The sequence below is a fragment of the Antrostomus carolinensis genome, unplaced genomic scaffold (genome assembly GCF_000700745.2).
Source record: "Antrostomus carolinensis isolate BGI_N321 unplaced genomic scaffold, ASM70074v2 scaffold21842, whole genome shotgun sequence".
In the NCBI taxonomy this organism is placed as follows: Eukaryota; Metazoa; Chordata; class Aves; order Caprimulgiformes; family Caprimulgidae; genus Antrostomus; species Antrostomus carolinensis.
Genome location: NW_010299323.1, coordinates 4,094 through 31,859, shown reverse-complemented (window position 1 = coordinate 31,859; position 27,766 = coordinate 4,094). Strand labels below are relative to the sequence as shown.

The 27,766-nt window shown below is 39.6% G+C and overlaps 1 protein-coding gene across 1 annotated transcript; it reads left to right on the top strand.

The window, feature by feature from the left end:
- Window positions 1–25,842, top strand: LOC104520938 (arf-GAP with GTPase, ANK repeat and PH domain-containing protein 1; the record flags this gene model as incomplete). Its single annotated transcript, XM_010162769.1, has 4 exons — window positions 1–88; window positions 15,971–16,056; window positions 21,290–21,431; window positions 25,708–25,842. Coding segments are annotated over 4 exons (451 nt in total), but the record flags the coding sequence as incomplete, so codon positions are not given.
- Between the last annotated feature and the right edge of the window lie 1,924 nt (window positions 25,843–27,766).

The following is a 27,766-nucleotide window of genomic DNA, read 5'->3' as shown; positions in this document are numbered from 1 at the left end:
GGGATTGTGGGTAACCTAGCGAGTGGCAAGTCTGCGCTTGTACACCGGTATCTGACTGGCACCTATGTCCAAGAGGAGTCACCTGAAGGTATGTGGTTATACAAATTTCACTATTTTATTTTTTCCCCACAAACTACATCTTTATTCATTTTTAATCATGCAGAAATGAATCAATAAAGCATCTGATTTGCTATTTTAGTGTTTATGGAGATTTTTTTACTTTAACATTCTCCAGACTGAGATAAGTATATACAATAACTGCAGCTTTTTCATAACTCCTTAGCATCCCTAAATACTTTGGCACCCATTATGTGTCCATATGGGAAACTTTTAGTCCTGTATTGAGATGAGTTGACTGCTCTCAATAGTGCTGCTGCTTTCAGTTTGGCTGTTGAAAGCCACAATTACTGTATCTAGTACTGGATTTCTGCAGAATTGAAGCCCTTTGGGTTGTGGTGTTGGAAGAACAAAAAAACTTCACAAGCCTGAACTAAAGATATGACTTGTTCCTTGTTTAATATATTTAATCTTTGGTCTTGAAGGTTGTTTTAAAAATTTTCTTATGCTATAGATAATTAAATTATAGCTGAAAACCTAGTGTTTAACATTAATACAAATTTATAGCTTGAAATCAAAAGTATCATAGTACCTTATATAGGGGTTTATCTTACACTAAATATATGGCTTTTTTTTTTTTTTTTTTTTTTTTTTATCTATTCTCCTTATGAACTTTTAAATCCAACTCTGAGACACTGAATTTCTGGTTCCTTCTTTTCCTTACTGGCTGTTCCATTCTTTGCAGATATGGATGCAGGTAACTATACATGTCTTCATGGCAGCTCTTGTTTTGAAGAGACAGACGGCAGTTTCTGTACTAGAGCGTTTTTTCCCTTGTTTTGTGTTATTTTGATTTGTTTCCTTTTGATTTCAAGTCTTTAGTACATCTCACTGTTTGGTTTCTTTTTTTTTGTCTCTTGCTGTAGTTGTCTTTTCAGCAATAGTTTGTAGCTTCATGCATCTATGATAACATTTGTTTCAAATTAACTCTTACCAAAGGAAGCTATTAAGCATAGTATTTGACAGTTTAACAGTATGGAGTTGTAGTTAAAATGGGAGGAGAAGGGAAAGGAGGGATGGACAAGGCTTTTTCTTGTGTAATGGCAGTAACAGTGAAGTCTTCCAGTTTATAAGCTTGTTTTAAATGGTTTTGCTGCTCTGTAGCTAGGACTGATGGGGTGATAATTGAGCATTGCAACAAAAACTGCGTGTAGATCACATTTATGCCTGCTGCTTCTGGATGCTGGTAGCAAGAAGTGGTTATGTGGTAGGTAAATCCACCAAACACAACAAATATTCAGCAAAAATTAGTATCTCTATATTCTTCAATTCATGAACAGAAAATATTTGGGTTTTTTTTTTCCCTTGTGAGATTCAAATGGGTTGATTATTCACAAGGTTAATAGTATTCTCCTAAACTATGAATATTTTAGATGGTGTTCCTTGAGAGTGTTGCCATCTGTTCTCTTTGTCTCCAAGCATTTTTATTTACAGTGCTTGAGTGACGTTCAGACTGTTTTTTCCTGAAAGGGTTAGATTACAAAAGCAGTGTCAGATCATTTCTTTGCACATAAGTGTAGCTGACAAGCCTCACTAATGACACCATTCCATTTCATTAACAGTAAAAAAAACTGGAATAATTAAGAGCTCTAATTCACCTTGTAAGGGATAGGGTCAAGATTTTTAATCAAGTTAGTATTAAAGGAAATTCAACCCATAGAAATGATCCTTAGTAAACATCTTTAGTAGTGATTTGTTAGTGTTTTATTTCTTTTTTTTAACCCAAGCTAACTCCATATGCTGCCATTCTATAGAAAATATAGCAGCAGTGCAGATGGTTCTCTTACATTCTGGTGTGAGACTTTGGATTTTTTACATTCTAGGTATATAATTTTGATAAATCAAGGCTAAGTGTAAGCCTTTGTGTTGGAGATCAGTGCAGATCTTCCTCTTTTTTTTCTGAGTTCTTTTAAACAGGCTGGATTGTTAAATTGGATGAAGAATAGTGTGTATATCAGGTGTTAAGGTCTCAGCTGCTTGACTGTTTAAGAAAACCGAAGTTTACTGACTTGGAATGCCTTAGTAACAGCAAAATTTATCAGGCATCATCTAATTAGTATCTAATTGGTAAGATGATGGATGCATACTTCATGTGAAAATGGTGATTACAACCAGGGACTGCTATTTCTTCTATCCTTTGCCTGCTAAATTGCTACAATTACCATGAAACCTGCCCTGAATTAGACAAGTGCCAGATCTCCTGTAAGTGTTTTAAGGTACCTTCAGCATTCTCATAAATGAATCTTAAGTATATAAAGATGGTTTCATGTTTCCTTCAGCTCTTTTCTTTAAGATGAGATAGGTCTCTTCCACCCTGACACCACCTCCCCACCGAGAGGAGGAACTGTAGCACATTAAAGGGTAAAGCAGTTTTCCCCTCATTGCCTGGCCCAACTTTTATTTCTGTTCAGAATTAATTGTAGTCTCTAGTGTGACTGTAACATGAAAGCCTTTGTTTTCTCATAGAATAAGTCTTAACTGAGGAGAAAAGTGACTTTTAGACTCTTTCTTTGCATATTTAACATGCATGTAGCTATACCCTTGTGACACATTTTTAAAGCAGATATATTTTGATGTAAAAAAATAAATGAAGTATTGCCCTGTAACAAGTTAGAATTTCAGTAATTTGAGACTTGCATTTTTTTTTTTCTGTAATGATACAATAGGAAAGTGATGGGAAATAGGGTAATTATTAAGGTGATTTGTGATCTTCTAGGAATCTTCCAAGTGATGGGAAGAAAAACTACTGCTGAACAAAGTGCTGGATTTTTTTGCAGCAAGTAAGATGCACAAAACCTGATAATCTTCTTTCACCTGCCTAAAATTTAATTCTTACTGTAGGAACAAAATGAAATGTGGTGTGTGTGGAATTTGAGACCAAGTGCTTTGCAGACCAAGGTGAATTGAAGTTTACAGGAATAGTGAGTGTCAGGAGTATTCTGTTACTGTTCAGGTTTTTGTTTCCGAAAAGCCACTGAGGTGTGAAACATGACTGAGAGGCTCATCACATCTCTGGTGTGTCTGTGAACATCCTCATCCATGGCACAATTATTTCATTGTTTTGTTTGTTTGTTTTTTTCCACTGAGGGAAAAAAAAAAAGGCAGATAAGTTGTGGTCCAAGGTATCTCAGCTGGAATGAGGAAAAAGGAGGTTTTTTTTCTGATCTCCCACCCCAATGCTACAGTAAAGTGAGACACTGGAAGAAACAACTGATGTGAACAGCAACTGATAAATCTGCCCAGTAGATCTTCTGTTGAAGAAAACTGGGAAGGGAAGCTGAGGTCATGTTAACAAAATCCCCATTAATTTGAAGATGCAAAATAGCTGAAATGACAGTTGGGAGGAGAGCAGTAGAACCGAAGGGAGAAAGCCAGCGCAGGAGGCACAGCAACTATTTTGGTTGTATCTTTGGTAATTTTTTAAATAGCTTTAGGTGCCCAGGTGTCCAGTGTAAAGCACACTGAGTGCTTTTGAGTCTGCCTTTGAAGTAATTTAAAGCGTAACTTCTTTCCCAAAACTCTGCTCTCCTGAGACCCCACCTGCAGTGCTGCCTCCAGTGCTGGGGCCACCAACAGCACAAGGACATGGAGCTACTGGAGCCAGTGCAGAGGAGGCCACGAGGATGATGTGAGGGCTGGAGCAGCTCTGCTGTGAGGACAGGCTGAGAGAGTTGGGGCTGTTCAGCCTGGAGAAGAGAAGGCTCCGGGGAGACCTTCTAGTGGCCTCCCAGTACCTGAAGGGGCTCCAGGAAGGGTGGGGAGGGACTTTGGCCAAGGGCAGGGAGTGACAGAACAAGGGGTGATGGCTTGAAATTGACAGAGGGGAGATGGAGCTGAGATGTGAGGAAGAAATTCTTTGGTGTGAGGGTGGTGAGATCATTTTGAAGTATTACTGCAGTTGGCTCTCTTGGGCTATGGGAACCTTTTAGGCTTAGCAGAAAAAAGTGAATTTATCTATTCCACAACCTCCCCTCTCCAGCCCTTTCCTCTCCTCATCCTCCCGAGACTGACTGTGTGGGTTAGTGAATTCTTTGAAAATCTTTCTGTTCTAGCCATCGAGTTGGCTTCTGTTTCAAGTGTTACACAAATAACTATGTTAATTAAAGGAAGAAGTTAAGTATTTGCTCTTTTCCTGGGGAGAAGGTGCTGAGGAAGCAGTTTTCTAAAAGAAACTTCCCTTTAGGTTGTGTGATTGACTAATCTTTAAGATGTCTTTAACACGTTGAATATTCAGAGGTTTTGGTGACTGATGTCTGTAGGATTTGTGCCCTTCTCATCACAGGCTCCTCTGAAGGTTGCATCCCAGGTAAAAACTGTAATTCAGATTTATAGCTGCTATTTTTAGGCTCTTAATAGTAATACAAGTGACTCTGAGGTCTCCAGTGCTCTTTCCTTCCTGCTGCTGTTGAGTCAGAAGCCAGTTTGGAGTTTCTGTTGCTGGAAGAAGGACCTGCTTTCCACTTTCTCTTTTAAATATTGCTTCTGGTTGTATTTCTAAATCATAGCCCAGTGTTTAGCTCTCAGTCTTAAAGCAGAATTTAAACATGTTCTTTAAACATGTTTCTTTTTCAGCTTGTATTTGATTTCTTCTTGCTGATTTTTTTTTTCTTTCCATTTAATCTTGTTTTGGAGGGTCGTACCAGAAAATAGGGCACAGTACTTAGCTGATTTTATTCACAATATGCTTAATTCTCAACCAGTATATGTATATATATTTAATGTACTGCTATAGCAGGCTGTCACTTGGTTTTCTACATGTTTTAGGCATGCCAAGGGCATTGCAGGATGGCAAGATGAAACCCTGGCTGGAAAGGCAGGTTATTCTGCCTGAGCTGTGGAGCTGCCCCTGCTCCATCAACATTGTGTGTTGGGAGAAAGGGAGGAAAAAGGGATGGAGGGAGAGTGGATCAGCTCAGCCCCTGCCTCTCCTGGTCGGGTTTTCCTTCTGAGTGAGACTATTTTAAACTGCCAGCCTATTTTCCTCTATGCTGCTGGTTTTAAAACTTTCCATGTATATATGTAAAAAAACTATCTGAAAAAAACTTGTCATTTACTTTAGTGTTGTCATTCTCTTTTCTCCCACTCGCCTTTGATTCTGAGGGATGCTAATATGAAAGGTGTTCAGTAAAATACAGAATACAGCTGGAAAACAGATTTTCTTACCCCTTAAGATACAGTATGATATTATGTAATGACCTGTCTGTTCTCATATTTGAGTTGGGATATTTTGGGAAGTAATTTAAAAAAATAAAGGGAGAGATTATGATAGTTGCTTTGTCTGGATTTCTTTAGCAGATCTCAGTATGGAGTTATTTTGTGTTTTCAGACAGATTATAGTATAATCACAGCTAAACTAAGTTCAATTTTAACTTCACAGTTAGTGTTTGTAATGTGATACTGTAATGAAAGGAGAGATATTATAGAAGCCACCTGTAAACTTAAATATCTCTTCACTTTTTATATTTAAAAACCCAAACCAAACTGAAATTTCTGCTTCTGTGCTTACAGGAGGTAATTTTTTGGTTTATCTTGGTTCTGCAGTTTAGGGTTTGTCTCAGGTATCTTAAGATCTTTGAAAATATGTTGGAAGCTTGTAAAGTGGAACTTGCATTCAGAAATGTTGAGGAGATGTTGGAATGAGATGAGTTATATGTTAGATTGAAAGGCAGAAGCTGTGTGAATATTTGACTGAACGGGTTAGTGTCTGGAAAGTAAAATGTGTAATAAACTGATTCTTAAGGAACTGCAACAAAAAAAAAACCCAAACTATGGTATTTTAAGTCACGGAGCTAACTCTGTAAGGAACTTTGGAAAGTGATATTTTGGGGATATTTTTTTAAATTTGAAAAGACTGGTGATGGAAACAGGTTGGAGTGTACTAAAGTAGTATCACATCCTGCCCAAAGAGGTTGATTGTTGCTGTTTGGTTTGTCTTTGTCTCCAGCTGGCTTGAGAAAAAACAGCTTTTAAAATTAGACTTGTAGCATATATACAATTAGTGGGTGTGATGTATGTAAGCAACTGACTGCACCTCTTGTCCATAAAATAAACCAAAAAAGTAAAAAAACCAAGTAATTTAAAAAAAACCAACCTGGTCTAGTGGAAGGTGTCCCTGCTGATGACAGGGGGGTTGGAACTGGATGAGCTTTAAGGTCCCTTCCAACCCAAACCAGTCTGGGATTTTGTGATTCTATGAATAATAATTTAAAAAGCAACCGTATATACATGATTTCATATGTTATTAGTATGAATTGAACTAATAATTTAATTGTAGACCTTTATCACCTGTCACTATGGGGTCAGGCAGCTTGGTTTAGGGCTCCTTGGCAGGATGATGATGGCAAAATATATATATACACATACACACATATATATATATATATATGTGTATGTATGATATTAGTTATGCTGACCAGGGGTCAGGAGCAGGGGGTACTGGTCACACCCCTATAAATGTACAATACCTTGTTTTTTCCTTCCATTTTAATACTTATTAAGGCATAACTTTTAAAATACTTGAGCATCTTCATCTGAAGAGTTTTACTGTCTGATTAAGCTCCAACATCTGACACTCATAGTTGTGCCCTGATGAAATTTAAATAAAGCTGTGCTAAGTGAAGAGATGATGGTGCTTTAGAGAATGTTAACTACAAGGAAGAAAAGCTGCAGTGCAGGAATCTTACAATATTTTCAGATTGTAATCACAGGATTGGGTGTGCAGAGAAAATCCTGCAAGTGATGCAATGGTACGCGTGGCTGCGAGAGGCTCTGGGCACTCGGGAGGCTTGGGTGAAACAAGGGATCTGGGTGAATGTTGGAGGAGTAGGTTCCGCACAGGTTCCTACTGGTTATTTTCCTCCCCTTTAAACTGTCAGAAGTATTTTTTCACGTGAATGAACTATGAAAAAGGGGCATACTCACAACATGTAATGTGTTCAGCTTTTATTTGCTCAGTGCCAAAATGTTTGTATATTTATGTGCAGTAGATGTCAGATGAAAATGTATTATTTGGTCACGTTGAATTGGTGGGTGTCTAATACCTTCTTTGTGGAGGAGTTTTGGAGATATGAGTGCTCACATGCAGGCACAGATGCTCTATCACTCTGCAGAAAATGTGTCAGAATTTTGCAAATTCAGGATTAAAATCTCAGACCTATTTAAAAAACATATATTTAGGTTGGTATTGTGCTTAGGAGGAAAGACAACCATAGATTCTTTCCAGGCAAGTGTAAAGTGACATGTGTAATTCATGGATTCATAGAATGGTTTGGATTGGAAGGGACCTTAAAGCTCATCCAGTTCCAACCCCCCTGCCAGCAGCAGGGACACATTCCACTAGACCAGGTTGCTCAAAGCCTCATCCAGCCTGGCCTTCAACACTTCCAGGGAGGAGCATCCACAACTTCCTTGGGCAACCTGTTCCAGTGTCTGACCACCCTCACAGGGAAGAACTTCTTCCTAATATCTCATCTAAACCTCCCCTCTTTCAGCTTAAACCCATTTCACCTTGTTTTGTCATTAACTGCCCTTATGAAAAGTCCCTCTCCAGCCTTCCTAAAGGTCCCCTAATTCTGGTGTATGTGTGAAAAATCAGTGTACTGCTTTAAATGTGAATGTGTTTGTCATGCCAAACGTTAAGGTCCATATGGTACTGTTTCTGCTGTGTTGCATACTTCAATTTTATCTAAACACCTTTTTTAAGCTGTCTCAGAGAGGTGCTACCTGTATGGCTTCTGCAGAAAAGGGAAATCAAGTACTAGTCCCTGAACAGGTTTAATGGTTGAGTAGATTCTCTAGTTTGTCAAATAGATAATTAAATACTGATTATGTGATAAACTGGGTACCCTGAGGTGCAGGGATGCTTCCAGCCAGGACAGTGAAGTGATACAGGATTTTGAATAAATCATACAGGATTTGAAATGCTCTGAGGACAGACTGTTTTAAAATGCACATTGGCAGTGTGTGCTTTCCAGAATCCCATTCTGCTTATCAGCTTTGCTGCTGGATTGTAGATCCCCAAGGTTTATACCTAGAATGATGGTGACTCTTTGAGTAGAGCTTTGTATGTCTGCTTGCGCTGGATGCTTTTGCCTGTTTACTTGGGACCATAATAAAATGAGAATTGAAAAAATGGTGAGGTCTTTCCTGATCCCTTGAGTGGGATCAGCAGATAATTTCTGAGTAAGACTCCTCACTGCTTTTTTCTTCCTAGTCTGTTCTCTTAAATACCCACAATTCTTACGCCTATTCTCTTACTCACTGTTTGCTAGATGGTGTTGTTTTTTTTCCCACCCAAGTGCTTACGAGCTCTTTTCATTCAGTCCTTCTCTTCCATGTAACACATTACCCAGGGTGATGCAGGGAGCTTTGGCTGAGGCTTTGTAAGGTGCTGGTGATATCAGGCTGGGACAAGCTATCTGCTTGTCTTCAGTCCACAGGACTTCACAGCTGCTCGGCTGCAGTGCCAGTGGTTTCCATCTCCATCCTACCCCATCTTTCTCCAGTTACTTGGCCCTTTTTAGGTGGAGGACTCTCCCATTTCTCCTTATGCTGCTGCTTTTGTTTTTTCCACTCTTATTTTTCTAACTTATGATCATGTTGAAGTACAACCCAATTTTCTAACATAATTGCAATCCCTCCTCCTTCATTATCTAGAAATTAAATAGCCTGTTATTTCCATCTTCCAGCTTATTAATAAAATACTTTGATGGAACTTGAAACTCCTGCAGAAGCTTGCAGTGCTATCATACTTGTTTTTAAAGATGAATCCTTTGATGAGTACCAAATGTGGCTTACCTCTACGTCTTAATTTTATTAAGACTAGGCTTCTTTAATTGACTTATGAGCAGTGTCCCACTGACTGTGGGACAGAAGCTTTCTAGTGAAAATACAACATGCAGTGCTCTTCTCTCCAAGACCTGTCTCCATGTAGTGAAGGAAACTTAATTGCTAAAAGGCTGGTTCTTTTTTTTGACTCATTTAGGTTGGTGGTTAATCATAATTTTCTTCTCCTTCTGTCTGAAATATAATACTGGATGGGAATCTCAGCCTGTTTACTGTTCTTCTGGCTTCTCCTTTTCCTTTTGCCAAGTTTTTCTAACAGAGAGAGAATGTGCTGTGGAATTATTCCCCTCCCTGCACCCAAATGTCTAATAATTTCATTTGTGTGTAACGAGGTGTGGTTGGCTCAAATAAATGCTCTTTCCAGACTGGTCTGTGAAGCACTGCAATCTTTTTTTGTTTGCTTTAGATGCTGGCAACTGCTTAAAATTAATGGAAGCAACTGCTGTGTATTCCATTCTAGTTGGCTGAGAGTGGGTTGCAGCAGGATGTCACCCTGTTCCTTACTTGCTTAATTTGCAGTCCCAGTCAGGCAGTTCAGGGCTGTACTACCCTATCTGTTAAATTTTCCACCACTTGGAAAGGAGACCATAGACCTTTGCAAAAATGGCATTCAACATAGCTGCCTGTATTTGTCCTCAAGATGAAGCCACCGCCTCTCCATTTTCTATCTGACCATATTAAATGGCATTAATTATGATTTCTGGTTCCACACAACTTGAGCAACTAATACTTTTTCTTTTTTTTAATGTAAGCTGTATTTTCCTGAATGCTTAAAAACTTAAAATTCAGTTGATCTCCATTCAAATCACCACCAGGTTTTGCAGACCCTTCAGGCCTGACTTTCTGTAGAAGCACTGCAGATATGTCAATGGAGGTATCTCAGACTGAGGTTAGGTTGCCCAAGGAAGTTGTGGATGGCCCCTCCCTGGAAGTGTTGAAGGCCAGGCTGGATGAGGCTTTGAGCAACCTGGTCTAGTGGAAGATGTCCCTGCTGATGGCAGGGGAGTTGGGACTGGATGAGCTTTAAGGTCCCTTCCAATCCAAACCATTCTATGAAGTTGTCAAATGTAATTGCAGTTGCTATTGAAATTCCAGAAGTAAACCTTCTTTTCAATTATGAGATGATCAATTAGTGCTTCCTTACCAGTTTTTATGTCATAAGATTATCTATATGGTGTCATAATATCACATCATACATGGTGCTTGTGGGGGTACCTTGCTTTTATTGGGTATAGCTTGATACTTCAAGGAGAACTAGCATTCTAGCCTATTATTTGGTCCATATTTTTCTTAAAATATATCATAAACTGGTTGAGAGAAAGAGCTGGTGGGTTTTGAAAGGCTCAGTCTAAGTTGTTTTGTTGATTTTTTGGGTTTTTGAGTTTTTGACCAGGGTACTTTTTTGGGAAGCTGATGCATTTATCTGCTTGTGGCTCTAGCCTCGTGCGAGAGCGACTGTTCCCCAGTCTTTGCACTCCTGTGGTTATACACTCAACCCAGCTCAACCACATTTGGTTGCTGAAAATATTGTTTAGCACAAAATTTGCATTAAGGAAATACCCAAAAGCTCACTTTACATGTGGCTGAAGGATAAGTTGTGATGGTTTCTCTAATGCTGATAATTGTATGACATCAGTATACAATTGACATCAGGCACTGAGCACAACTTGATTTGGTGAAAATATCATTTTAATGCTTCTTGTGATATAACATGCATTCTTGGGAAAAGAAAGCATATTGTATTTTTTTGCTGAGAAAAGTATTTTTAAAATAGTTGATTTAAATAAAAATTGGGGATAACTCAACTGCAACAGTGACACAGGTTTACTGTTACACTTTAGTGCTTCTGCTTAGTTGTAAAAGATCTTACCAGTGTTTCTTGTTTTCTGAGTTTAACCAACAATTTTCATATATTTAGCTATAAAATGATGTATGTACGACCGGAGGGAATAAGTGACTTTTTAACGTGTTTCCCTGAAGAGAAGCCAGATTCTTGGCACTGTCTTTTCCACCTTAAGAAAAAAAAGGAGGGAGAATCTGCGTGTGCAAGACAACTGACCACTGTTGTCAAAATTCACGTGTCATTGGGAGTATAAAATAGAGGCTTTTATAGCTGCTTCAGCCTTATCTCCTGTCTCTCCTCTCCTGCCTGCCCTGCCCCCATGCTTATGGTAGGCGTTCAGCTGCCGCCTGGGTTTGTCATCTGGCCAAACCCCCCGAATTTATCTTTCTTATATGGCCAAATAACTTCATCCCCGTGGCAATTTGTTTGAATAAAGAGCTTGGTGACTGCAGTCGAGCCTGGGGATACAGTATGAAAATCAGCGGTTGCTTCGCTGAGCAATTACGTGGTCGGTGAAAGAGCCATCAGCGAGAGGAAGAGACGGCCAGGCTTTCCTAGCAGCATGAAAACCTTCATCCGTGGAATTCCCTGTCTAATATAAAGCTTTTGCAATATAGAGCAGCACCTTTGATTACAAATAACGTGCAGTATATGTAATTAGTATCGATTTTTAGCGAAGAATGGTTTCATACCGCTGCTGATTCAATGCACCAGGCTCTGTAGGATGAGGCGCATCGAAATGAGATTAGGAAGCTTTTCCTGATCCCCTCAGCCTGGTATTTTGACTTGTGTCGTGGTTCTAAATTGCTGATGTGCAGAATTTCTTTAGCTTTATATTGATCAAAGCTGTATTTTTATCTGAAGCATTTTATAGCAGGAATATGGACAAATGCACGTAAGAGAGTGGTTGGTTTTATGCATCGGAAGCACCACTCTGTCTTCTGGGTTTTGTGTAGTTTGTATGCAGGAGTAATATTTGCCTTCTTATGTGAAATTCTCTACGTGTCGGTGTGAATTCATAACAATCTTGCTCTGGAAAACTTGGAGTAATGCAGCAATTTATAACTACAGATGTTTTAAAAAAACATAAATGAACTGCACATTAAAATCCTCCCAAATTAAAGATTCACACAGTTTCAATGATTTCTTTTTTTTAAAAATAATTTATTTATTTAGAGAATTGCTGTGATATTTCATGAAAAGTTTCCAGTTCTAGCTGTAGCCAGTTATTTAGGTATTCACTGGTATGGAGTTTTTTTATATATGGCTGTAGAGATGAGGTTGGGGCTGCAAGTAAATATATAATTGAGGTGTTGACTGCACACCTCGTGCTCCAGCATCTTTGTGCTTTGACGTGCCTGTTGGGACGTAGCAGGAGCCATCACAGTGTCCTTCAGAGTGGTGGTCAGGCTGCCAGTCTTTCGGTGACCTCCTTTGCCAGGTACATATGGGAATTGAGAATTTCCCTCATTAAAAAGCTGCACGTGTCATAATACTGATGGGAGCAGAACAAAGCTCACTACCTCCCTGGGGACTAGTGCGGTGTTTTTTGAGCTCGTTCTTTAAATTAAGGAGGTAATTTCTTTGTTTTCAGTGGCGTCTCCTTAGCTGGTGTCTTGCAGCTACATAATATATACAGATATTTAGGAAAAAAAATCCAAAACAGTGATATTTTATAGCCATGAGACACTCACTTCTTTGACAGGTAGCACTAGTTCAATATTTAAACTGGCTGATCTCTCCAATTCTTTTTTCCCAATGTCCCTGTGTTGCTTTACAAACTCCAAAATGGATTTTTAAAAAAATTACTAGTGTGATGCTGTCCAAGCCAAACCATCCCAAAATCACTGCCCTTGCACTGCTTTTCCTTGCCTGGTGCTGGGGTCACATCAGGGCTCGTCAGACCAAAGGCAGAATCAGTTTATTTTTAATCTTACGACCACAGGTATCTGCAGCACAACCACGGTGGTTTCCTGTGCTGGCACAACTCTGTATATTCTTCAGTGTTTATATATTTATTCGTGTAAATTATTGATGTTGAGGTAGTTTTTCTCAGTCTTTGTCTGTGTAGTACCTAATGTTAGGATGTGCTGATGATAAAGGCTCCGTAATGTTGTGGAAACACCAGTTAATAGGGATACATCCTCCTTTGATCCCAAATTTGCATAAAATAATTCCTATTTGGGGGATGAGTGCGAGTCTCCTTTACATTTCTGGATCTTCAGATTTGTTTTTAAATGCGTATTACAGATTAAAAACTCAAGCTATTTTTTAAACACTTGGGTTTGGGGGGAGTTCATTAGGTTTAAACTGTATATTGTGAAATACTAAAACCCAAACAAAAATAAATGAATGCATGAGGATGTGCAAGGTGCTGGTGCATATTCCAGATAACGAGCACATTCAGCTTTTGAGGGTAAAGAAGCCACTTGAAGAGATTTAAATTGACTGTCTGCTGGTTGACTGCAGTGCTGCTCTCCCAGCGTGACAGACCTTGGGGAAGTGGTACAGCATGTCAAGATTTGGATTTAATACTGGAAATAAAAATACTGTATCATTGTACCGAGCTCTGCACACAGTGGGGTTTGGAGAAGGCAAGGAGCAGGTATGCAAGGTGGTCACTTGGTGTGAATTCAGTTAGGAAGAGAGCTGTTGGATAATTTTATTATTTTTTTTTTAAATTTTTTAAATGTTGTTAATCCATTTTATATGGATTACTGTTTAATTTGTTAAATATACTGTTATTTGTTAAATACAGTACACTTCTCAGACCTGCTCCTGCAAACAAAATCTTCAGTGAACCTGAGGTGGCTCTCAAGAAGAAATGTTGTAGTGCTCACGTTTGTGATCTGTGTATATACATTTTAATATATATATTAATCCATAAATTATGTTTTTTTCCCAATTCTCTACTTAAGCTTTTTATTTCACCTTGTCTGTACCTTCTTTATACCTCTGAGGATTATTTGAAGATACAGTAGGACTAGAAAGGCATCCTATTGACAAGAGGGAATAATGAGTTAGCTCTTAAATATGTTCAGTTCGTGGGATTTTATAATTAGCTGTGTGAACTTTCAGTGTTTAAAAAAAGGAAATAGGAAAAGGCAATTAGGCAGAACTTTCACTCTTCAATCACATATATATTGCGTTTCCATTGTTACTTACAGCTTTAAAGAGCCTCTCTGGAGGGCTGTATATGAAGTAATTCATCTTATTTAACATTTCATTATGGAGGATATACAATTAATTGGTGACATATAGAAATAATGAGCTGGTTAATAGAAATTCAGTTTCTGAGAGCTGAGGTTAGTTTCCAAGTTTTACACTTGGTTTTGATTATTCTTTTCAAGTTCAGTCATGATATATATTTATCTGCAACTTGATCTTCGAAGGTAAAATTGAAATCTAGTTTGTGAGCAAGATAATGAAAATCTATACATAGCTGTACTACTCCTTCCATGCAACTAAACAACCAGAAATGTGACCGTCTTAATTGTTGCATTTTTGGTGCTGCTAAGCTGTTTGTAATAGGGTGGTAGGTTTATAAAGAAAATAAAATTAAAAAGAAACAAACAAAAAAACCCCGACACAAAAACAATAAGATCACCACAAACAAAAAAACCCCAACACAAAAACAAGACCACCACAAACAAAAAAACCAACACAAAAACCATAAGACCACCACAAACAACAAAAAAAACGGTTTTATGGCTTTTATTAAACATGAAATATGTTTAATTGTGCTTAAATATTGTACGTAGGTGAGCTGTTGAGCTGAACCTGATTTGAAGCCACATGCAGTGGTTGGGCTGGGGGAATGGTGGGTCTGAGCCAATTTGTTTTTTCCCCCTAAGGCTGGCAATTTTTGTTCTGAGGATCAGCATTAGCATGTCTGTGCTGACTTATTTGCTTAAAGAGCTTGTTTGGAGAACAAGTCAGAGTTGTTTGCTCGCCTATCACGTGTTTAAATGCATTGGTTTTGATATGTATGGCAAGCTTTAAACTGAGCATAGTTGGGAAATAGGGTTCATATTGGAAATAATTCCAGTTAACAAAAAAAAAGGGGGTGAAGAAAGAAGTTTAGGGTGTGTTAATTGATCTGTTTTGTCTTAGAGTGGTAAATGGAGATGTGGGGTGGTTGGAGCCTTGGGGTCTTTACAGCTTAGGTGGGGAGATAAGAGTGGTTTTGCTTCCAGGAGAGGAGCCTAAATGCAACCCAACTGCTTAGGCAGGCCATGCTTGCTAATCCTGGCTTAGACTCGGTCACACCAGAAACCCTCAATGTGATTTGTCATTATCTGAAGTCCGTTGTGAGACGCAGCAGGATGCCCAAAACATCCTTAACCCCAAAGAAAGACAATCCCTGTTCTGCCCTTGGGTCGTGCTTGATGTCCCCATGGCCAGCGGAGAGAGAAGCTAGTGGTGCAGCTGCACGCCCTGCTTTGGTTTCTCAGGTTTGGTGCCAGCTCTTTGGTCTTCACAAGCACTTCTATATCTCCCCGAAATAATAGGATCAGGAATAGAATTGAGCTGAAGGCTGTGACTCCACTCTTATTATCTACATCTCCAAATTAGGTCTTTAATTCATCCTGCTAGTAAGTGGCACAACATTCTCTGTTAGTTCAGTAGATCTCTACAGAGGTACCACCATTGTAGTTTTTTTTTTGTCTAACATGTGTCTAGTATTTTCCCCTAACTGTGGTTTGTGAATATAGAAGTATCATTTTCATAACATTATGTGTGTGCTGTAAGAACTGGGCTTCTCTTGAGGAAATGAGAATTCACACAAGAGATCTTTGTTCCGGTACGTGATGGTTGTGTGCAACTGTCCCATGTTTGCCTTTCTTAGAGAGACATTTCTCACCATTATAGAAAACAAAGGTGACTGTCTTTTAACTGTACGTATCAAAACGAAGCACACACATAACATGGGAATTAGTGTTTTTAATGCCGTTGTTGGCTTTATTCCACATTAGCCTTATTTTTAATGTGGCTTAACTTTCTTAAGTCATTTCTATGCACGTGAACTTAACTTATATTCATAATATTTCATTGATTTGAAAAAGATCTTAAAGACACCTTTTTTTTTTCCCCAAGCGAAGCCTTTTTCTATTTTCTTATTTTTTTTGCCTGTTCTGTTCTGTAACGAGTTACTTTGTGTGACAGGTGGGAGATTCAAGAAAGAGATAGTAGTTGATGGACAAAGCTATCTGCTGCTGATTAGAGATGAAGGGGGCCCTCCAGAGGCACAGGTGAGCATTGCAGATATTCAGCTTTATCACCCTAAAACCACCCTTTCCTTGCTTTTCAAAAAGCTTCCTTTCAGAGAACTGCCTTGGTTTTGTTCTTTCCTGGGTCCTGCTTATCGTTCTACTGGGAAAAAGTCGATGTTGCCCTCAGGTGAAAAATATTCTGCTTAGAAATTTTTTTTTTGGGGGGGGATTTCAGTTACATTGTGAAACTGTGTGATAAAGATATATGGCTAACTAACAGTGAATGCCTAATTGATGTGCTTCCAGTGACCACCAAACTGCATGTTAAGATTTCTTCTGAGTTAGAATATATAAATTGTAAAAATACAAAGTAGATGTATGCACAGAGGAGACTGAGGGGTGACCTCATTAATGTTTATAAATATGTAAAGGGCGAATGTCAGGAGGATGGAGCCAGGCTCTTCTCAGTGATGCCCAATGGTAGGACAAGGGGCAATGGGTGTGAGCTGGAACACAGGAGGTTCTGCTTCAACTTGAGAAGAAACTTCTTTCCAGTGAGGGTGCCAGAGCCCTGGGACAGGCTGCCCAGGGAGGGTGTGGAGTCTCCTTCTCTGGAGACATTCAAGACCCGCCTGGACACCTTCCTGTGTGATCTCATTTAGGTTCCTGCTCTGGCAGGGGGATTGGACTGGATGATCTTTTGAGGTCCCTTCCAATCCCCAACATTCTGTGATTCTTTACATTCCCCATTGCTTCCACGTTTTGCTCCCTGTGCTGTTTAAGACTCAACATTGCAAGTTCCAGTTCTGCACCGTTGAGTTCTCAGATTTCTGACTTGTTTTCTGTAGCGTGTTACCTCCTTGTCTCATAGTAGGTGACTCCTTGGAATTTGCCTTTGAGAAGACACCTGTGGTTTTTTGTGCTTAACTCTGTTACTCTGTTTTGAGTGATATGAACTGAAGCGTTTGCTTATGTGATGCTTAAAGCACCACAGACTCTGCCGGCCTGGCTGCAGGTAGTGTCCTTGTCTTCAGGCATCCTCCTCGTCACAGAATCCCAGAATGGCCTTGATTGGAAAAGCCCTTTAAGATCATCAAGTCCCATCATGAACCCAACACTGACAAGTCCCCTATGACTAACCCATGTCCCTCAGCACTGTGTCTACACGACTCTTCAATCCCTCCAGGGATGGGGACTCCACCACTGCCCTGGGCATCCCCTTCCAATGCCTCAGAACCCTTGCAGCAAAGAAATTCTTCCTCACATCCCATGTCAACTGCCCTGGCCACAACTGGAGCCCATTTCCTCTTGTCCTGTCCCTTGGTCCTTGGTTGGACAGACCCACCCCCACCTCTCTCCACCCTCCGCCAAGGGACTTGCACAGAGCCACAAGGTCTCCCCTCAGCCTCCTTTTCTCCAGGCTCAACACCCCCAGTTCCCTCAGCCACAAGGGAACTCAGCACACTTGTGCTCCAGACCCTTCCCCAGCTCTGTTGCCCTTCTCTGGACATGTTCTGGTCTCCTCTCTAGCTTTTCTTACCTGGACACTCTCAAGTGGGGTGGTTACCACTGGCCTTGCTTTGCTCGGCTGTTCAGTGATGGATCAGCTTCAAGAAAAAAAATTAGAATTGTAGCAGGAACTGTGCTATTGCCAAACAGCTGAATGGGAGCAGTGCCAGCAGCAGCAGCTTGTGTTTCAATGCTCCACTATTGCTCATGAGCTGCAGGAGGATTAGAGCATGGGGGAAGGTGCCTGGACAAAGGAGAAAAGAAAGGAGCTGGAGGAAATGGAGACCGAGAGACATCCTGGAAGGAAGTTAAAATAAACACAAAAAATTAGTGTCACTGACACATCTGCGGCCGTGTGAGGCATGAGCTTGAAAGAGCAGCTCTGTTTTAGGCTGTGAATAATTTGGCTGAAGTACACAAGAGCTTCCAGGCCTCAGTGCTTAGAGAACATTCACTCGTATAAAAACAGAAATACTGGAGTTGTAAAGGTACACACAGCAATCTAAATATTTGTGTATCTGCAGAATTAGTTTTGCAGAGTTCATTTGAGCTAACTGCAAACTGATGAGCAGATACAGTGCCTTGATTTTCACCTGTGCTAGGTAAACTTGGGGGTTTTAATTACTATTCTGGCTGAGATTTGTTCTTCAGCAAATAACGAATGTGGAAAAGTTTAAGGTGTTAGTGCCATTACATCTTTCAGAAGATGTTTCACATGTAAATGATCTTTGAATTTTTTGGGGTATAATTTCAAGTCACATGTATATTAAAGATCTTTAATCTGTCTATCCATTCCTGGAATGAAAAGTTTAGTCCTGGGTTCATGAATATTTATAACTTTATAATGAAAATGGAATTACTATCAGAAGAGAAATGTTTACCTCTCACAATTTGCTTATGATATTTAGAGGGTTAAGGTTCTACTTTTTGCAACAGCACAGTGTATTTTTCTGGCTAGTTGGGACAGAAATACGACTTCAGTAAGTAACAAGCTGAACTCTGGTTTTCCTGGAACTCAGCAGAACAGGGGTGGGGAGCGTTCCCCAGGTGATGGGGGGCCTTCTTGCTTCAGTGCAAAGAAAGCTGCAGCTCAGCTCTTGGTTCACCACCCCCTTTTTTTTGACAGGAAGGGAAGGAGAATTAACTCCCCTGAAGATTCATGTTCTGGATCTATGATCTCTCTTGCCTAACATAAGATTGTCCAAAAATGAAAAGAATTTAATAATAGCTTGTTTCATAGAACAAGGTGGTGATGAGATGCACTAGCTGATGCTGCTTCAGTCTTGCCACTGTCTAAGTTTGAATATTGACCATTTCTTTTGCTCACTAGTTTTGATTTTATTCCTGTTGTGACGTGTTACAAATCACAGAATCACAGAATGGCCTTGACTGGAAAAGCCCTTTAGATCATCGAGTCCAACCATGAACCCAACACTGACAAGTCCCTTATGACTAACCCATGTCCCTCAGCACTGTGTCTACATGACTCTTCAATCCCTCCAGGGATGGGGACTCCACCACTGCCCTGGGCAACCCCTTCCAATGCCTCAGAACCCTTTCAGCAAAGAAATTCTTCCTCACATCCCATCTCAACTGCCCTTGGTGCAACTGGAGGCTGTTTCCTCATCCTGTTGTAAAACCCAATATCCGTAACAACCGCGTTAGAACAAGCTCTTACATGCTATTATAAAAAAAATTAGAACTTTTGTTTATGGTTTTATTTTGTTTGAACTCATCATGAATGAACAGATCTGCTCCATCACGGCAGTAAGTCTGAGATGGATTTGTATAGCAGCAGCTGAGCTATCCTTATTTCAAGCTGTTCTCTGCACAGTGGTGTGGATAAGACTTCCTGGGTTTCCAGACCTTCTGAGTGTTTTCCAAAATTCTTTTGGTTTTTAATATCACAGGTCTGGTATTCACAGAGCTTAAGCTTATTTTAATATAAAAGGAGAAGTAAGAACTTACTGGAAATATTTTGTGTCTGGAGGGCACTACGTTGAATAACCACCCTTTGGATATTTTAAATAAACTTCATTAGAAGGCTGCTGCTAAACACTGATGAAACTTGAAAATTTAGAGAGGCTTTTAGCTTCCAAACTGATGTTTTAAGGATGTTGTAGCTATAAGGAAGAGTTCTTGGCATGATGCTGCTGAGTCCAGTCAGCAAGAACCATTTTATGAGAAGACCCAAACCCCAGGTCTACATTAATGACCTTGTTTCTGGTTCCTTTGGTTAGATATTCTGGTTTGAATAGTTCAAATTTAATAACATAGTTCAAATTTAATAAAGTTGACCTTATTCTGGCAGTAATTATGCTGTGTATAGACAGTCCTATCCTTAACATCTAGATGGTTGCCCTTCTTCTGACTGTCTTTAAAACCTCAAAACATATTTTGTCCATTTTTATGGTGTCCCTGTAAGAGATGTGTTTGGTTTCACGAACAATGCAGTTATAAATGTGCGCGTTAAATTATTAGCTAATATGCTGTATGAAAAATGGGCAAGAAGTACTACCAGCTCCTGCTTCTGAAAGAGGAAAATTTAATGAGCTCAGCAACTTCCCTATGTAACTTCCTACTGCCAACTCTTTTTTTTCCCTTCCCTTTGTATATGCTAACTTACTAAAAGCTGAGATCATGTGAACCTACAAACTAGTGACTGAAGCAGTTTAAATCCTGCAAGAGCAGAAACAAAACTGGGAGAGTTGGTGGAGCTGAAACGTGTGCCTACAGACCTAGGCTAGCCTTGTAAAACTCAGTAAAATGTGTATATATGTGTCCCAAATGAACCTCCTTGCAGCTCTCTGTCTGTTCAATGTGTCCCCACTCTACCTGGCACATTGTAGTAGTAATAAAAATCAAAAGTATGAATACCGATGGCTGAAACTTGTTTCCGTTGGTCTCAATTTGGGTAGGAATGGAGTCACTTAGGGAAAAATAAAGGTAGTGAGGTAAGCTTAATTTTAGTCTGTTTTTTTTTTTATGTCCTGTATATGCTTACTGTTATGTTAAATGTGTTTAAACAATCTTATTTCACTTGTGAGCTAAAACTTTGTCACTTGTATGGTCACTTAAGCAGCACCTTGCCTTGGCCTGTGTGTATGCATGTCTTGTAACAGATGATTGATGCCCAGAGAGGACAGTTTAGCGTTCACACTCACAGCTGCACGAGACATTGGGTGCTGTTTGCTCAGTTAAAGTGTCTCTATAGGGAAGAATTGGAAATTTGAAATGAATGCTTTTGGACATTGAGCAAGATGTGAGAATTATTAGCAGTGGTTGTAAAACCACCACTGTGATACTTGTCCTGGCATTAGCAGAGACATCAGCATGCGTGCATGTGAAGCACGGGGTGGGGAAGTAGTAACACACTAAATGGGGCACTCGAGTGCTTCGAGATAAGTGGTTTTCAGTTCATAATTCAGAAATTCAGACATCTGAGGCTGTGATGTTTTCTGTGCATCAAATAAATGTGCGTTGATAGTAGCCGGGCTTGTAACACCATATACCAGTGAAGGAACAATGCGGTTGTGAACGTGGGGGAAAGCCTTTGTGTATCCCACATCCCCATCACTTGCAGAGTGATGAACGTCGATTCATCGTTGTAGTAACAATACAACACTTTAAAGACCTTTGTTATTGTCACTGACAAAGTTTCTCTGCTTGTATTTCCCTCCAAATAAGGTAAGAATGGTTTTCTTTTTTTTTCCCTCCTCACTGCTTTTCTCCCAATATGCCTTTTTCCATTTTTATTCTGCAGTTTGCCATGTGGGTGGATGCCGTTATATTTGTCTTCAGCTTGGAAGATGAAATCAGCTTCCAGACTGTTTACCACTACTACAGCCGTATGGCTAACTATCGGAACACTAGTGAGATTCCAATGGTACTGGTGGGAACCCAGGGTAAGTTCAGCCTCCATTGATGAGTGGGTTTCTTTGGTCATATAGACTGTTCCAAGCTGACAAAGCCACGTCCTGTCCTTTCACCTCTCTTGCATCAGCACTGCTGCTCCTCTGATGATGAGAGCTTGTTAATCAATGGAGGGTGGTCTGTCATCTGGGCTTCCTCGGTGGACTTACCACAGGGCCATGGCATTGCGAGGACTGGTTTGAGATGGGAGATGAACAACCACGCAGCACCTTTGGGAGAAGAAGTGTAGGACTTCAGCAATTATAACTTAGAAGAATATTTTTTTAAAAATCTCTTCAGTGCTTGCCAGTCAAGGCAGTTTTCTTGATGGGCAGGGAGATGCTCATGCCTGATTTGGGCAGGTGAATCAGTTGTGTAATGAAGTTCTGAAGTGAAACTGGTTTCCTTTAGCTTGGCAGTCTGGAAGTGATCAATACCTTGACATTCTTAGGAGGCAGATGGATCAGGGATCAAAAACTTTCAACGCTGTGTTAAGAAACAGAGTTGAACTGTGCCCACCTGCAATCTCTCAGATACACCATTCTTCCAACCAAATGGAAATGCAGCTTTTAGCCTCCTGAAACAACACCCACAATTCTGTTTATCCAAAACTCCTCCTGGAGCAGCAGCTTGCTGCCGCTGTCCTGTGGGGAAATGCAGCGACGGAAAGGTACCAGCAATATTTCAGTTTCTTTTGCATCTGAGCTGTCCTTAGGATCTTCCCTGCCTTGTTTTGCCAGTGAATCACATCAATGGCTCAGGAGTTTCCCATACTTGCTGCATGGAGTAGACACCCAGGAATTGAGGCCCAGCCATGTAGATGTCCCTCCTATGATAATTCTTACCAAAAATGAGGAGTTCCTGCATAGGTGTCAGACTTCTTACTTTATAGAGCTGCTGCTTTGGAAGAATAGTAGAGATGTTTTTGAGTTCCTTCATAGTGAAGCGTCGCTGTAAATATATTGTCAGGTTTTTGCTCTGTGTTAGAGGGACAACTTAAGTGTCTGAAGGTACTCTTGTAGATTCACAGAACCCCAGAATGCCTGGATTGGAAAAGCCCTTCAAGATCATCGGGTCCAATCATTGACCCAACACTGACAAGTCCCCATGTCCCTCAGCACTATGTCTACACCACTCTTCAATCCCTCCAGGGATGGGGACTCCACCACTGCCCTGGCCAACCCCTTCCAATGCCTCAGAACCCTTTCAGCAAAGAAATTCTTCCTCACATCCCATCTCAACTGCCCTGGCCACAACTGGAGCCCATTTCCTCTTGTCCTGTCCCTTGGGCCTTGGTTGAACAGACCCACCCCCATCTCTCTCCACCCTCCTCCAAGGGACTTGCACAGAGCCAGAAGGTCTCCCCTCAGCCTCCTTTTCTCCAGGCTCAACAACCCCAAACTACCCCAAAATTCAACTTGGGGACAACTTCCCTTTGAGTATATGCCACCAGTTTTGGTGATGTTGAAGCTTTTCACTGCTTTCTCAGCTTATTCTTTGGTCAGTCTTGTGGTCAGAGACGACTTTTCTGTCCCCTGCCTGTGGAGCTGGGACACCAGCGCTGCCATGTGAAAGCAGGGGATGCGTGGGCGGCATGGAAGGACGAATCACAACTGGGCTTTAGGAGGAAACAGATGATAACAAATGAAAAGGGAAGTAAGCACACAAAAAAGTCCTGGGGTAGCAGAAAGTACAGCCAGAAAGCAGAAGGAAACTGCTTTGAAGGGCCACACTGTCAGCTTGAAATTGGAGTTGAAAATTGAGGGGGGGAAACGTTTCCCTGAGGTGTTTTTCTTTGCGCATTTCTGACACTTTGGGATATGCTTTTCCATCTCATTCTCTTTATTACCAGAAAAGATTTGGTTTTTCAGAGTTCATTTTCTGCTGCAGTATTGATGGAAATGAGATTTTTTTTTTTTTTTTTAAATGTTACTAAAGATGGAAATCCTGCTAATTCTGGGAGTAAGCATTAGAAGAAAATACAGCTTTTTGGCTACGTCAGCTGTCAGTACAGTGACATGAAATATATGAAATATATAAATACACCTCTTAAAAATATATTGGAAATACACTTTTTTTGACATCTAGCTTCTTGGTTTTGACCACTATTCTCAAAACAAGCCCTGATATGGAATCTCTCCCAAAATGTTAGCACTTGCCTGATGCTTCCAGATGTTCTCCTGTGCTTTGTCATTCTGCTGTGGGCCAGGCTTTGAATTTGCTTCAGAAGTCGAACTTTTCAAAGCCGTGGTGGTGTTTAGCAGTTCCTGTCTGGTTAAATGTGTTCAGCGCCCTCTGGTGATTTAAAAAATAAAATAAAATTAAAAAATCTTGTTAGCTTTTTAAATAACTATTCTGTTTTTATTAATTAGATCTCATGAAAAGGTATCGATAACATCAGTTGAGATATGATCACATCATGCCCAGAACCGAGCCTTAGATACACTCTTGAAATAGTCACTGACTTCATACTCATGATAAAGTGATGCTTTTTTTTCCCCTCAAACGACGGTAGTTTTGCTGCCAAGGAAAATAGCAGCTTTTCAGGAAAACTTTCTGAGCAACTCTAAATGCTGAAGGCTGAAGTCAAAGCCTGTGGTGGTGGCATGGTGGTAGCTGCGGTGTTTGGTAGAATAGGTAGTACTGCTGTCTCTCCTGAAGAATTTTTATTACCAGAGCTAAGAATTACCATGAAACTCCTGGGGGAAAAAAAAAAGATGCTTTTTAAGATTTGTTCATAGCATTCTCACTTTATAAATAGTCAAGCAGTATAACTTTTGTAGAGTTCTTTGCTATGATGGATGGCAATGAAGAACCTTCTCCTTCATAGAATCATAGAATGGTTTGGGTTGGAAGGGACCTTAAAGCTCATCCAGTCCCAACCCCCCTGCCAGCAACAGGGACACCTTCCACTAGACCAGGTTGCTCAAAGCCTCATCCAGCCTGGCCTTCAACACTTCCAGGGAGGGGGCATCTACAACTTCCTTGGGCAACCTGTTCCAGTGTCTGACCACCCTCACAGGGAAGAACTTCTTCCTAATATCTCATCTAAACCTCCCCTCTTTCAGCTTAAACCCATTTCCCCTTGTTTTGTCATTAACTGCCCTTATGAAAAGTCCCTCCCCAGCTTTCTTGTAGGCCCCTAATTCAGGTATTGTTATTTTTTTTTCTGGTGTTCTTCAGCTCCTATGGATAAGCTCTAGAAATCTGTTAAAAAGTTAAAAAATATGCATGAAAAGTAGCTCTTGAGGAGAGGTACGAATTATTATTGTTTAGAAAAATACCATTTTAATGGCTCTACAGTATGTTCACACGGTGTCTCATGGGTGCCTTCACATCAAGGTTTGAGACTCAATTTGTTTAGGATAAATTTCTTGGATCCAGGACTTGGAAGCCAGGTCAACAATGCAATCTGTGACTAGATGAAAAATCAATTTTATGTGAAAATGGTGAGTGACTGCCTCAGCCGAAGCATAGTGTGTGCCACGAGTTTGGGGCTGGGCTTTAGCAGAGCGCTTTGCTCCTTGGCTCTCTGTGCCTGAATAAAACACAGAGACCTAGACTAAAAAATGGGAAGGACTAAAAATAAGCACACAGGACAGAGTTACATGAGGAACTGAGGGGGCAACTGGACTCTAGATTTTTATTGACATGATAATGGCAGTCCTGTACAGCTTTATTTTATTTCTTTTCTACCATCATGATTTTTTTTTCCCCCAGTTATGTAGTTTTGGCTTGTTTTTTAGAATAGAAATGTCTGTTATGTGCAAATCTAACACTTCCCCAGAGTGTTGCAGCAATACCTGATACCTTTTCTTTCCCCACCCCGTTATTTCTCTATGTAAAATGTTCTTATCCTTATAAAAATGTCATGTTTTGTGCTTCATACTCTGCAGGTGAAGGTTACTCATAAGCTGATACTGATAGGAAGCCTAAAAATCATGAGATATGTGTATAATAATCAATCACCCACTTGTTTCTTTAAGTATGTTTTACATCAGAGCTCATGTGATTGTGTATTTTTTTGGAACTAGTGACTAAATATATATTTAAGGTAACCAAAAAGCATTTCAGGTCTTTCCTGGATTTTAGAATCAATCAGCGTGCTGGTTATTTTCATAACAAAGTATAAAATTGGTGATGTGCACCCCTGTTTATTTCCTAAAAATTCTAAAAGTGACGATTTGTTCTTAAATTTACTGCTTGGGTATTGATAGTTATAAGGTTATGTTATCAAATGATGTATTTTTTTTCCTGTTGTTGCTGTAGATGCTATAAGTTCCAGTAATCCACGTGTCATAGACGATGCCAGAGCGAGGAAGTTATCGAATGATCTCAAGAGATGCACTTACTATGAAACCTGTGCTACTTACGGACTCAATGTGGAGAGAGTCTTCCAAGATGGTAAAGATGATTGTTTTCACCCAACATATCACACAATACTGTAGCTGGTTTTTTAAATAACCATCAGTGTCTGATAGCTCAGGTATTTAGCTGTTTTGCAAGGATTTATTAATGTTTAGTTAAAGAAAATGCTCATTTTTAGGGATTTTTTTGGCTTATATTAAATAGAAAGCTCTCTGTGCTGAGCACAGCACACGTACACTGTTGTATTCTCTACTAGCACCTTTAATCTTAAGCTATTTTTAGTCTTTATTTTTCAGTTTGCTTTATTTTAGCAAATGCTCTTTGTTTTCATTCAGTGCTCGTGGAGGTGTTGAAAGGCTGTTTGTGCAGAGTATTTGAAAATTATCTTGTGCATTTGAGAAAGTGAGAATAAAGTGAGAAAATTGATAGGAATTGGATAATCATGAGAAGTAAGGCGTAGCATTTGTGGAGTGTTAGGAGCTGATAGTGTTGTGTGGGGCCTTAGAAGTAAAGTTGGCTGCTTAAGGGTGATTTAAAACGTCATTAGAGGCAATGTTCTAGTTTGCTTTGTGGGAGGTATTTGGGATCGTTGTGTACCATCTCAAAAAGAATAAAAAAAAGAATAAAAAAAAGAATGAAAAAAGAATTTTTAAAAAAGAATTAAAAAAAGAATAAAAAAGATTAAAAAAAAGAATTATAAAAAAGAATTAAAAAAGAATAAAAAAAAGAATTTAAAAAAAAAATTTAAAAAAGAGTAAAAAAAAGGAATAAAAAAAAAATAAAAAAAGAATACCAGAAGTGTTTTCTGACCCATCTGTAAGTATTTTGGGCCAGTAAACCCTTGGAAAAGAATTTCTGTGTCTGGAGAAGCCAGGCTGAGCTGGGTTTTTGCTGTCTGAGATGAGCTTTGTGCCCCCTCTAGTGGAAATTCAGTCAGGTGTCTTGGGGCTTTGCTGGCTTCTCTTCTAGCCATGGGTGTCCAGAGCGTGTCACCTCTTCATCACAGCGTGTAAAAACCTTCTTAATTATGTTGAAATATTTCTCGAAGCTCCTTAGTTCTGGGGTTTTGATTTGGTTTGGGTTTTCTGTTTGGTTTTGGTTTTTGTTGCCAGCTTTTCATTGCAAAGACCTGAGTTGTCTGTGGTTACCTGAGACAGTGTCACATCAGTACCTACCAGAGGTGGGTATAAAGACAGCTAAAATTAAAAATAAAAATAAATAAAATAAAGCAAAGCATTCTAATTTCAAGTGGGCAATAAGAAAGCAAAGCATTCTGATTTTAAGTGGGGAAAAAAGAAAGCAAATAATTACAATTTTTAAGTGGAAAGAAAGAAAAGCATTCAAAGTTTTAAATGGAAAATACTGACGTGCACTGCACTGGGTTTAATTCCAAATAAGAGTGTTTTTCCCCATCCTGTTGGTAGGATTTCAGAGAAAAGCATTTGAGATTGTATCTCTGTGCTTTGCTCACGGTTTTGCTTAAACTACTTGCAGAAATTACTATTTTCACTGCCTGGATTTTCTATTTTGAATATGAATTTCAAAGAACCATTAGGGTTTTTTGTTAGTACATCTATTTTTGAGTGCTAGCTATAGTTAGATTTTTTTTTTTTTAATTATATATTCCAAGTTGTAGTGTTTGTACAGTCAACTTTTTTTTTTTCTTTCTTTCCCTCGGGGACCTTTTGAAAGAGAAGTCTTTTGGCAAAAAACTAGTGTGATAAACTTGTAAGCTTCCAGGAAGCTTATTTGTCTGCTAAATTTCAGTAGTAAGAATTGACAAATATTGTGTGTTTAAGAAATATCAAGGTTTTGTTTTACCTACATGGCAGTCAACCAGCTATTTAATATTTGCCAACTAATAGGATTAGGAATGTTTCTGTATAAAATGTGTTACACTTGCCAGACATGTCTGGGACCAAATCCAATTCCGGATGGTTTTTTGCTGTTTATTTCAGCA